Here is a 12,844-nt window from a genome sequence, read left to right on the forward strand (position 1 = left end):
TATAAATTTTGCTTTAGTAAGTAATGTAAAGCACAGTATAATTTATTATTGCTTTATTTAATGTTGATAATATGCCACTATGTATTCAATAGCAATGTAAGCAATTCGACTAGACAATATATTTATATCATTTAATCATAAATATTAATTTAATATAGCATTCACTGTTATCTGAAGCAAGTCTTAGAATGTATTACCAACAGATACAAGGTACTGCGTATACTGAAGTAAAACAAATAAATTTCTATCATCAGAAATATCAAATCTTTATTTTTACCATATATCTCACATTTATCAAAATATATTTTGACATACATACTTAATAAAAATAAAAGGGTACTTTTCCATTTTGCTGGTGCAAGTGATAAAGCCACCGAAAATGGTACAACCGATGCCAAACAGAATATCCTCGCTGGTAAGCTTTTATGCCTCGTTTTCAAAACAAGTCGCAGCCATTTCTTATCAGATTAATTGTTTCTTTTAATACTGGCATAAAATTGCATAGAATTTTTACCAGATAGGTTAATTTTATGCCCTATTGGCGGTAGTTAAGTCAATTAGGATGCAATCACACCACTCATCCGAAGGCGAAAATACAGAAAAGGCAAAGTAAATTGTTAAATTCATCAATTCTAATGCGAATGCACTAGCGAAGTAAAGCACTGCGGTTTTACATAATGTTTTAGTATGCTAATTCGTACGAATAAAAATTATTCTTGCATTTAACTTCTATTCCATATTAAGATTTAACTTGAAATTAATGTAGAATGAACAATAAATGGATAACTTGAAATTTAATAACTTGAAATTAATGAGAGAATTAGATTTTTGTAGCATAGTTTACCTGAGATGAGATCACTTGGAGTCACGTGATATGAACCTGCGAATCAGGATGCTGTACCATGAAAGCATAGTAAATTCTTAAATTAATTTTGTTCTACAAATTTATTGTCTTTATTTATTGCCTTTTTACAAAATTTTAAACGACATAAAAATGTTTATGCCTTCAAAATAAAAAATCCTTAGAACTAACATTTGTTAATATGTTTTATGTGTATACCGTGTGCTTACTTCCATGCTTATCGAATTATCCATTGCCCTGCGTTGGCAACACGCTTTTGAGATTTGACGTTCGTAGAATTCGGTCGCTAAACGCGTAGCTGACCTGTAACGGTTGTAATTCTTATTTTAAAGCTTATCTGTATTGCTGAATTATTACTAAATGTTTACTTATGAATGTTTTTTTGTTAAATGTATGCAGTTTGGTTTAAATATACCAAAAGTCGTTGAATTTATTAAGGATATTTAAAATCGAAACTACATCATCCATTTCTGCGCCATTCTAAACACAGGAAAGTAAACACCGTGTGTTGTTGCCAATAAAGTCTGCTTGGTGAGATTTGTGCCGGCGAAACGGAAAAGTACCAATAAAAGAATGTGGTATTTATAATACTAATATAATGATCAATAATTAAAGAGCAGCATTTTCATATTCACAGACATACTCCAAAATTACACTGAAAATTTAATATAAAAAAGGACATTCGAGTTATTATTTGGCTTAGTAGACAGTAAAGTAAATAAAGTACATATTACATTGATGAGAATATTTTTTATGAAAATTTTCTGTTAAACTTGTTATAAATTAACAGTTTAATAAATAAAAAAATATTAATAAGTGGAATTTTTAGGCTTTACTTTATATGAAAAAGTATCCTTAGAATTAAAAAAACAAAGAAATACTTGGAATATTTTCAAATTTTGTTCAGCTTCCTAAAGTTTAAATGTTTTAAACATCAAAATAAAATTATCACTAATGTAAAGTCCTTTACCAATGAAAGATAAACATTGTTAATGAAAAATGATATTTCTGGAGGGGGAAAAAAATTCCAAAAGCCAAAAGTTTCAACATAGCAACTAAACTGGTCAACAGCTAGCTTTGTGAAAGTTCAGGTACTACTATGAAATAAACAATGCATTTATGTAAATCTCTCAATATTAATTTTCAGTTCTCTATGCCTACATTACTAACAGTCTATGTAACAAATTCAAAGAATAATTATGCAGTCCTTCCAGAAATTTTTATGAAGTATTTTAGGCTATACACCTTTCAAATGGGAACTGTTTACTAATGGGAATTTCAAATGGGAACTGGTTACTGGCTTCATTCTAATCTGCCTATGCCCACCAAAAATTATAAATTTGTACATAAAATACACAAATACATATTTGACATTATGATCTTACTTGCAGACATATAAGTTTAGCAGAGAGAATGGTGTCTTTTTTTGCTAACAACTAAAGTTAACTAGAAAGAGAGATATTTAGAAAAAGAGAGTTCAATGATCTGTTTCGGCGAAACGCGTAATGGTATTTGGCCTAGTTCGACATTCAACTATTTTTCCCTTGAAAAGCCTGGTTGAGGGTCCGATTGGGCTAATTTACCATTTTCCGCTTTGTAATTTTTATAATTTTTGTAATTTTGCAATTTATGTTTTAATTTTAATTTTTGCTATTTATGTTTTAATTATTTTTTAATTTTATTTTGTTTTAACTTGTTCCGTCGATCTATTTTTATATGTATTAACTTTTCACATGTCACAATGATCAGATTAGTTTTTTCGTGCATTCACATGTTTTCCAACATTGATTTTAAACAGTTTTATTTCGTGTGTAAGCAGTTCTTTTTTCCATGTTAATAATTTTTTTTTTTTTTTTAATTTCTTCTAAATGTTAATATATTTCACTAATACTGCGTTGAACTATTTCGTGGAGCGACAGCTCCTGGTAACTTTTTAGCAAGCTCGCTACAATATTTCTTCCTATTAATATATATAAGTTCTCAAACAAGTGCACTTATCATTTGCAATATTAATGAGTAAATTTAGACAAAACCAAATGATAAAATCACTTGTTGTACATGGTCAAAAATTTTTACTTTTTCAAACTAAAACATTTCCCAACATAAATTAATATTAAGGCATAATATAGTTTTTGACATTTTAAGAATAAAATGCTCATAATGTGAAAGGCAAAATTTAATTAAAAATCAGAACAGCTTTTGAAAGGATTTAATTATAGCTTTCTTGGTAAAAATATTCAAAATTACCATGGAGTTATTTTTCATAGTCATATTACATACAATCTTTACATAGGAAAATATATATATATATATAATGTGAATGTTAATTGTTTTAGAGTAAACGACATTTTTTACATGTAGAAAATTATCAACTTCTAGCCTCAAAATGTATTTTAAAATGATAACTTTAGGTTTACCTACACTTTTAAATTATAGAGATGGATATACACACAATGAAACCTTTAGTAAAAGAGATGCTGTTTCGAATGCCACAGAAAATGCACTGATTTTACAACTAAGTTCATCTAAAATTATTGATCCTTTACATGATTCACTCTTTTCAATAAACTTTTCCTCTGACATAACTAACCAATTGTTAAAAGAAGGAGGAAAAAACTTCCATTCATAATGATCATCAGTAGCAATATATTGTCCACACATACATTTATCATTATTTGCAGGACATTTTCCATTTTGAATTTTCCATAAATGAGCATGTGATGTTTCAGTAATGAAACCCAATAACGAACCTTGATTAATTGATACAGAAACATCAACTATACTTTTCAGAAAAATATATAATGCTTCCAAGGCTTGTGTGTGTGTACATTCCGTTTCTTTAACAATTTCGTCCAATCTTTCCTTTACCTAAATTAAAAGTAAATAAATGAATAACTAAAATTGCTTATTTTTATACATTAAAAAAGCTTTTCTACAAGCAATGATACAAATACCTAACATTCAATCTACAATTCACTTATACATTAAAAAAGGAGGTAACATGCCAAAATAATAAAAATGTTTTTGTGCTTCTATATGAGGGAGTTGGAATGTAAATACACTGAATGTAAAGACATTGTAAAAAAATATTGTCTTATTTAATGAAACTCCTAGAGAACTTGAATAAAATAATGATAACAGTAATGAAATGAATGGCCTACAGAAAGAGATTCATTTTGATCTTTTTAGATAACAAATTAAATACAGTACAGAAATATGGTAAAATGAAGACTTTATACATAATATGGTAAAATGAAGACTTTATATTATATTTGTGAGATTAGTATACGCAAAAGATGCAAACAATAAATTCTTCAGCAAAATTCAAATTTACAGTTCTTTGGTTTCAACTGCAAGAAATAAACTGACATTATCTCATTTACAGAAGCATATATATTTAGATGTGTAAAATACTTCCTGCTTATGACTATTATAATTAATATAAAATTATGATGAAATTGGGTGATTACTATAACATAAAATAATTTTAAGGTAATGTAAAGCCCAACTACCTGGCATTCAATTAGTCAGCTAGTATATTTTAAAATTTTTTTAACTTTTTTTAAATGTAAAATCAGGCATATTAGAGACTCGTATTTCTGTTATAAAGCATGAATAGGGCCATGATTCAAATCAAATAAAAACTGTTATTAAAGAGTATAATTATTGGCAATAAAGAACAAGCATGACATAATACTTTGGCTTTATATAAATCTAATTAATTCTTGACAAGTTGGTTTAGTTTTTGTGAAAAAATAAGAAGGAAGTTAACTAACATTTATCTGTTTTTCAATTGCATTTTGAAAAAAATGGTTAAAATTTAGGACTTATCTTCAACAGGACAGCATGTAGTAAAGTACTTTCAAATTTATGGGATCCTGACGTCACGGAAAGTACGACTTAAGTGAAAATGGATAAACACTGACTGTGTAACATAAGAAATTATGACAAGCGATTTAAGTTTTTTTACATGTTATGCCCATAACTTGTATACGTCAATAAACTAAATGAAGAGTAAACTGTGAAAAACGAAGCAAGTTAACTAACATTTATCTGCTTCTGAATTGCATTCTGAAAAAATGGTTAAAATTTGGGACTTATCTTTAATAGAACAGCATGTAATAAAGTACTTTCAAATTTACAGGATCCTGGCATCAAGAAAAGTACGACTTACGTGAAAGTGGATAAACACTGACTGTGCAACATAAGAAATTATGACAAGCGATTTAAGTTTTTTATATTATATGCCCATAATTTGTATACGTTAATAAGCTAAGTAAAGAGCGAACTGTAAAAAATGAAGTAAGTTAACTAACATTTATCTGCTTCTCAATCTCATTCTGAACAAATGGTTAAAATTTGGGACTTATCTTCAATGGAATAGTACGCAATAAAATACTTTCAAATTTATGGGATCTTGACATAACGAAAGTACTACGGATGAAAATGAACAAGTACTGACTAAACGTCAATTGTTCAAGGGATGCCTACAGGGCTCATGTTCTGCACCCCTGCTCTGGAGGCTCATCGCCAATAAGTTAATATACAATATTGACTTGGAAAATGTAGATTTTGTTTGTTATGGCTGACAACTTTTTGTTCTTATTATATGAAAAATCGCTTGAGAAATTGGAATATTTATTTAGGGACTTGGTGGAGTTATTGGAAAATTAAGCTCGCAAGAAGAGATAGAATTTAATTTAGACATGGACATTTTCCCATGTACTTGAATAAATTTGCCTTGCCAGTCTTTATTGGCTATGTAGAGTAACAGGTGACAATGTTCACTTTGTTGAAACCTGTGGCCTGATGAATATTATCAACGTATAGATATATTTGGTTGGAGTAGATGTGTGTATGAGGTGTATCTATTTTCTTTTCTTTATGTGTCATTTTATTACATGTTTAACTGTTTATTCTTATTTTTTTAGATCGTTTTTGTCTTGTCGAGCTAGCCTCTAAAGGTTTTATGGCTGAATCATTGCCCGAGGGAGCTAGGGGCTTCACCCTTGTAGTAGCATAGTATCATTAAAGAAAGTATTATTTATGTGAAAATGGATAAACACTGACTGTGCAACGTAAGAAATTATGACAAGCGATTTAAGTTTTTATATGTTATGCCCATAACTTGTATATGTTAGTAAACTAAGTAAAGAGTGAACTGTTCCTTTAAACTTCTGTCAGAATGCCTGTCGTAACTTTGGTAAAATCGCTGACAATTTTCATGATCAATGGAATTTTGCAATCAAATGTGATGTTTTACTTTGGCATTTATGTCTGGAATGCCCTTTTTTCTTTCAACAACCTCATGCAATTTAAATTAAATGTAGGTGTTTAACATTCAAGTTGATAACATATAAAATGACTCTTTTTATTACTTTAACAGATGCAAAATTTTTTTCTTCTATTCATTTGGTTTTTCACCTGAGCACCACCTGGGATAACCACCAACCTGACTGTAGTAAAAGTCTGTAGTAAAAGTCTTGCAGTGTTAATAGTCATCCTGGCAGAAGAGATTATTTCTTCCATATGTAAATATTAAATGGGCATACAAGGCCTGCATATAAGCATGGATATGTTAATTACAAACATTGTCTTGTATACAACCACATACTTAAATTCATGACAGTTATGTATACATTTACACGTCATCTGATTTTCTATTGCCAATACTGTTACTGAGCTAATCACAGTAAACTTGTAATTCAGTTAAACATTGACTGGAGTTCCTCTGTTATTTTTAAATGCTTTACACCATTATTTTTAATAAGTACATGTAAAATGGATGGAAATAAGTTTACATCACAACAGAAATAAGCTCTTACAGTCTGGTTACTTTTCTACGGGGCGAGCTATTTTTCTAACGTTGATTTTCAATTGTCTGTCTAGTTTAATCTGGACAGGGAGTTACGTGACTCGATTTTCTGGTACCTTAGCTGATTTCCTTGAAATACACTCTTTTGCAAAAAAAATCAAAGCACCAAGAAGAACTTTTGCGATTGTGACGAAATTTGGTATGCGAAAGCATCTTGATCGACATGCAAATGATCAAAAAATTCCCAAAGTTTCAAGGCAAACGAACAGGAATTGCGATCATAGCACGCATTTCCAGTGTGCAATTCGCAAAGTATAAAACCACTAACAGAGGTGGAAAATTTCTTTTTTTGCTGCTGCCATTGTAATTCCGTAAAGAAGCAACTAAAGATGCCATTACGAGGATATTGGAGACCTTACAGGCAACTAAACGACTTTGAACGTGGTCACATTGTAGGGTTGCGTGAAGCTGGGTGGTCATACCAAGCAATAGGCCACCACCTGCAGCATACAGACACTGCTGTGCAAAGCTGTTGGCAGCAATGGTTGCTACAAGGAAATTGCTGACAAAATGAAGGCTCTGGAAGTCCAAGGATCGCAAATGTGAGGCAAGATAGGATGATTGTTCGCCAGGCACGAACTACCCCAACGGTATCATTGTCGACTATTCAATGCACTACAGCTACATCTATCTACAGTCTACTACTACAGTCAAAAATGAAAATGTAATTCACTACCTCGCAGATGTTTAAAGACAAAATAGCATGCAGGTTAGTTCAATATTATCACGAATAATATTTTTTAGCAAAGAGAAGAAAATTCAGCTAATCAAAACCAAAGTCTGTTTACCTTTACTTTACTTACACTTACTTTGCTTAAAGAAGGGGGGGGGAATTTAATGCAGATTTAGTTCAATATTATCAATAAGATTTTTGGCACAGAAAGAAATTCAACTAATCAGAACCAAAGTCTGTTTACTTTACTTTACATTTACTATGCTTAAAAAAAGTTTTTTTTTTTTTTTTTTTTTTTTTTTTTTAAATTATGGGAGGTCCAAATTTGTGGTTATTCCAGTTATTTCAAACTTTCCACTGTATAATGTAATAATAATAAAAAATAATGATGCAAAATAATATGTGAAATCACTTTGCAGTTAAATTTAATGCAATTACCTTTTCTTTTACTACACTGCTTAGATACATTTCAGTACAGCCAGCTCCAAAACAAACTCTAGGCTTTTTAAGAAGGCGGAATAATGTATCAATAACTTGCTGACATACAGTCTAAAAAGTAAAGAAATCTATTAACATAGATAATAACATACAAATGCATATTTTAAATAGATCTTTTTGGAAACCTGATTTCTTAAAAGTTTTTTTTTTTTTTTTTTTAAATTTTCCATTAATTAACTTTTTATTTTTAGTATTTTAAAACTACTTAAATAAAGTAAAAAAAGGACATGCCCATTTGTCAATTAATAGTACACAGTTATGCAACAACCCAAATGCATTTTCAAATACATGTGCTAATTTATAAGCAGTTTGGGCATTATGAATATTCAATATCTATTGTGGGTCAATCAAGGAAGTGTGACTTATATTCAATCAAGGAAATATGACTAATATTCAGTATGAGATCGTTTAGTGGTCTTCCAGTCGATATTCAATCTCTTGCAATGCCATTCTTAACATTCCTGGCACTTTCTTTTAAATCTTAAAGGGTTCAGATTTTAACGATTGCCAAAAGGACTCTTTTAAGTTTAATAAGGTTTATCAGCAGGGATTTATCAGGGAAGACAACTCTCGTGGAATAGTGAAACATTTTGTAGGATATTAGATGAATATTTATTTAGACTAACATAAGAGCACAATATATTTTCAGTATATTTAAAAAGTGACCTATAAAAATATTTTTAATGTTTTTAATTAGATATATCATAAATTATATACACTTTTACTTTAACCGATCAGATTAAAAGTAAAACAATGATAGTTTCAACATATGCATATATTGCTTTTAAACAGTTTAGTTTGTTGATTAATAACAGACAGATTAAATATGAAAGAATAATATCTTATGTTTTTCCGAATTGCAATAGACTCAAATGAAAAACGAAACAATACAAAATCGTGTTTCAGGACTAATAGCTCTTTTGGGCTATTCTCAACATATTAATTTTACATTATGCTTTTAAAAAATTAACAGTAAACCCAATGCATATTTGAAACAATTAACAGTGAAATAAAAATTTAAATATAATTAACAGGTATAATTATACCATGTAACATTTCATAATCACAATAAAAGTTTATGGATTTGTTTAAGCTAGGTGCATTTTTTTATTGACAATCCAAGTCAAAGCATTGGACACTGAATGTGTAACAACCAATATAGTGTTTACAACTGTAATCCTAGCTACTAATTATGATATAACATTTGTCATGCAATTTATTCTATTTTAGAAAATATGATTATTAATATTTTGATAGCATATGAGAAATAATCTTGACACTACATAAAATGATTTACATGTAAGCAAAGAATATTAAAACAAAATTATATTTAAATTTAGAAATCTTAGCTCAAACAATGAAATTCTTTTTGTTAACTTTATAAAAAAGAAAGAAAGACATAACACATAGCACATAGAATGCAACATATATTATTATCCGTTTTTTAATAATTACCTGCATCTCATTCAGGGTCTCTTCATTGTAATTGCAAATCATGAACGTTTTAAATGGCTTATCTTTGTTACAAAGCAGAAAAAATGAATGTTTCCCAACTGTTTCTTGCTTTATACTAGTTAATAAACCAAATGATAGTTTTGAGAACAATGAACAATTACTGAACCCACCTAAAATAAATTACAAAAACAATTAAAATTAATGTTGTTAATTACATAAAATTAAAATATGTATACAGAGGAATTGTTTACTGCATTTATACCTTCTTAAATACTTTTATTCAAACAAAAAATACTTAATGCAAAGCAACATACAAATTATCCGGATGTGGATTATTCAGTTCGTATGTAATCCGCGCATGGTGGAGCCTGGGGATGCACACTCAGCATTATGCAAGAGATTATGTAAAAAACAAACCTGCACAAGTCCACACTTGGTCTAAAAACTTCTGAATTTCCATCTTCAGGTTTAGTTTCAACAATTATTTCATGCAATTTCTTCTGCATGTGCATAACTGAAGACATCATTTCAGTTGATCAGAGGGATTTTTCTGTTTCTACATATTTTTGTGCATATTTTCTTCTGATTCAAATTGTAATTCTTTTACTTTGTAAGATTCCTTAATTTAACTTGAAATATAAGAATTTTAATAGGAGTATTCATCTTTTATTATAATTATATATATATATATATATATATGGATCTTTTTTTAGTTTGTTCTCCTTTCTTTAATTATATATATATATATATATAATAGTATCACATTTTTTTTTCCAATTGCAGAAGTGTTTTAAATGAATATATATATATATGTGTGTGTGTGTGTGTGTGTGTATATATATGTGTGTGTGTGTGTGTGTGTGTGTGTGTATGTATTAATCTTTTGCCAATGTCAAATTTTTAAAAAAGTTAATTTTCAAAAAGAACTAAACCTAGCTTTTATGTGGTTTCCTGGTTCCTATACTTATATTTGGGAAAGCTTTATATTCGTTATGAAAAAATAAAATTAGAAGAAATCTGTCTCCTGAGTTGAGCGGTTGAAAAGTTGAGAGTTGAGTTGAAAAGTTGAGCGGGATATTTAATTTTAAAATTTGCAATTTTTTATGTCATTTTCAACTTGCCTGGAGGAATTGGTTAATTAAATTAGAATAATTTGAGAAAATAAGTTTAAATGAAGTGCAACAAAAAATTTATATAACTTAATACATTGTACAAAGAAGTCACATCAGATTTTTTAAGAAATAAACAAGTACAATTGGCATGACAATTGATAGTTTGGATTATCATTAACCTGCTTCTAAAGCATTTTCTCAGATAATTGAAAGTACACTGTATTTATATGAAGCATATGAATGCTTTCCATTCAATAAAAACCATGCAAATGTTTTTCATTTAATATAAAGCATTCATATACAAATAAAATTCTATTATGTTTTTGATTCAAAGAAGCAAATACATACAATTTTTTACTGTATTATTAATGAAGACTAATCAACAGCCATAAAATACAGTTGCAAATATCAGTGGAAAATATTTGATGAAAACAAAAAATATGAATTTATGAGTATTTTTCTTAACAAAACCCGAAATGAGAAAGGAAAAATGCTTATCCTAAAAATATAATATATAAGCATAAAATTAAAACATATAATTAATAAAAATAACTTACTAAAAATTAATACATATAAAGGCACATATTAGCACAATCACTTCAGTGCAGTTTGATTTTTTACATTAAAAAAAAAGATGACTTATACTGCTCCAGAAAATACTCATTTTATATTTTCATTACATATTTATCATGAAAATGAATCAACTTACTTACTTGCAATTGAGTTTTTATTTCTTCTGTTTCGGGGGGGGAGGGATTTTCATATCAGTCCCTTTATGAAAAGCTCAGTAGTTGTTCCCTTCCACGATTTTGTGTAATACTGCATTTGTCCTACAGAAATTTTACCCTTACTTCTCCCATTGCATTGGCTAATTCTAAAAATTTAGCGACATCTGCAAGGATGGTCGTGCTAATACAAGTATCCATAAAAATTACTTTCATTCAACAAGGCTACAGTTTTCATATTTAAAACCATACCTTAGCCTAGTCACTTATGTAAATGGTATTAATTACCAAAATCATCCCCTTGAACTGAAAATATGAAAAAATTAGGCCCTCATCAGAATTTGAACCATAGATCTTCTAGTTATTTACTAGATGTGTTAACCACTTATAGCATGAGAGTACACATGGGGAAATACAGTAATTCTTTATATTCTCCTCCACTTAAAAAGAGAAATGGAAAAAAGGCAGAAAACCCAGTCAATCAAATCCAGATGAATTCTCGCATACCACTTTACATACAATTAACTTTTTGTAGCTGGAAACATGAAAAATCACTGTGCATTTGTGAGGATTCAAACTATGGATCTTCCATTTGCTAGATGGACATTCCATCCACTTATAAAACAACAGCATGCCCAAGAAACTGTAATAATTCCTCAGACAGATCCTCAGAATAATAGGCAGATCTCAGAAAACAAGCAGGAGAAATAAAGAATGAGCGTAAAATCTACCTTATCCTGCATTATTCTGTCCTCCTCATTCAGATCTGTTAGAAGCTTTTAGAATTTAATGATGAATGGTAAAACATGATTATGAACATTTAATGATGAATGGATGACAGAATGGTAAATTATATTATTAATGGCTTAAAGAAATTAGTTTTGAATCAAGAAATATTCTTTTATTGTCAACCTTCAAGTCAGACAGACCCTTTTTCATTCAAAATGATTATTCCAGACATTTCTCGCTTGATTAGAATTATGCTATTCACATTAAAATGTTAACTGACTCATGTTTATTGCTAGATGTATGATTTAGTACTAACAGTCTTCATAAAGTGAAACAGATCGTTTTTAAGGCATTAAAAATTGTACTCTTCCTAAAATTAATATAATATTAAAATATTAAGTAAAACAATATCAGAGTTCAGTCTCTTCCAGAACTCAGACAGCCTTAAAACCATGTGTCATTAAAGAAGAAGTACATAGGAAAATTAGAAGGAATTTTTAAATTAAATGTTAGAAGTCCATCTACCTGTACTACATTGTGAAAAGTGGCTGGATATCCACTAGTGGTATTTTCTTAGGCAGTGGTCTAAAATTATGGCATGATAAAATTACATAAAACTTTTGGTACTTCCTAATTATCCATACTTCTCTGATAAAAGTATTGATGAGAAAAAACACTATGTTGCTATTAAAGTATTTCTGTCACAACCCATGATGCCACCAAAATGTGTTAAGTGGCAACCTAAATATCTCCCCCAGACAGCTTTCCACATCTTTTCAGCAGTATGACTGCAGATTATGATCACTCTCATCAGAATTCCAAAGGTGTAACATAGTGAAGGACAGCATACTGTAATTTTTAGTGCCTTCAGTGAAATCTGTGACAGCTTTCTGCACAAATAGAACACAATGTGTT

General features: G+C 29.3%; 1 protein-coding gene across 1 annotated transcript in view; it reads right to left on the reverse strand.

Annotated features, from left to right (window-relative positions):
* Positions 1 to 241: 241 nt before the first annotated feature.
* The window catches only part of LOC118190697 (chromatin accessibility complex protein 1-like), a 40,299-nt gene continuing 27,696 nt past the window's right edge, over positions 242 to 12,844 (reverse strand). Inside the window, exons 3-5 of the mRNA XM_035361452.2 lie at positions 9,364 to 9,533; positions 7,849 to 7,959; positions 242 to 3,730 (exon numbers count right to left, since the gene is read on the reverse strand). Coding sequence (XP_035217343.1) covers positions 3,293 to 3,730; positions 7,849 to 7,959; positions 9,364 to 9,533 — 719 coding nt within the window. The 3' untranslated portion in view covers positions 242 to 3,292. The remainder of the gene's footprint in view (positions 3,731 to 7,848; positions 7,960 to 9,363; positions 9,534 to 12,844) is intronic.

Source organism: Stegodyphus dumicola, chromosome 2 (genome assembly GCF_044657685.1).
Source record: "Stegodyphus dumicola isolate Sdum_Otavi_A_Nest chromosome 2, ASM4465768v1".
Taxonomy (NCBI): domain Eukaryota; kingdom Metazoa; phylum Arthropoda; class Arachnida; order Araneae; family Eresidae; genus Stegodyphus; species Stegodyphus dumicola.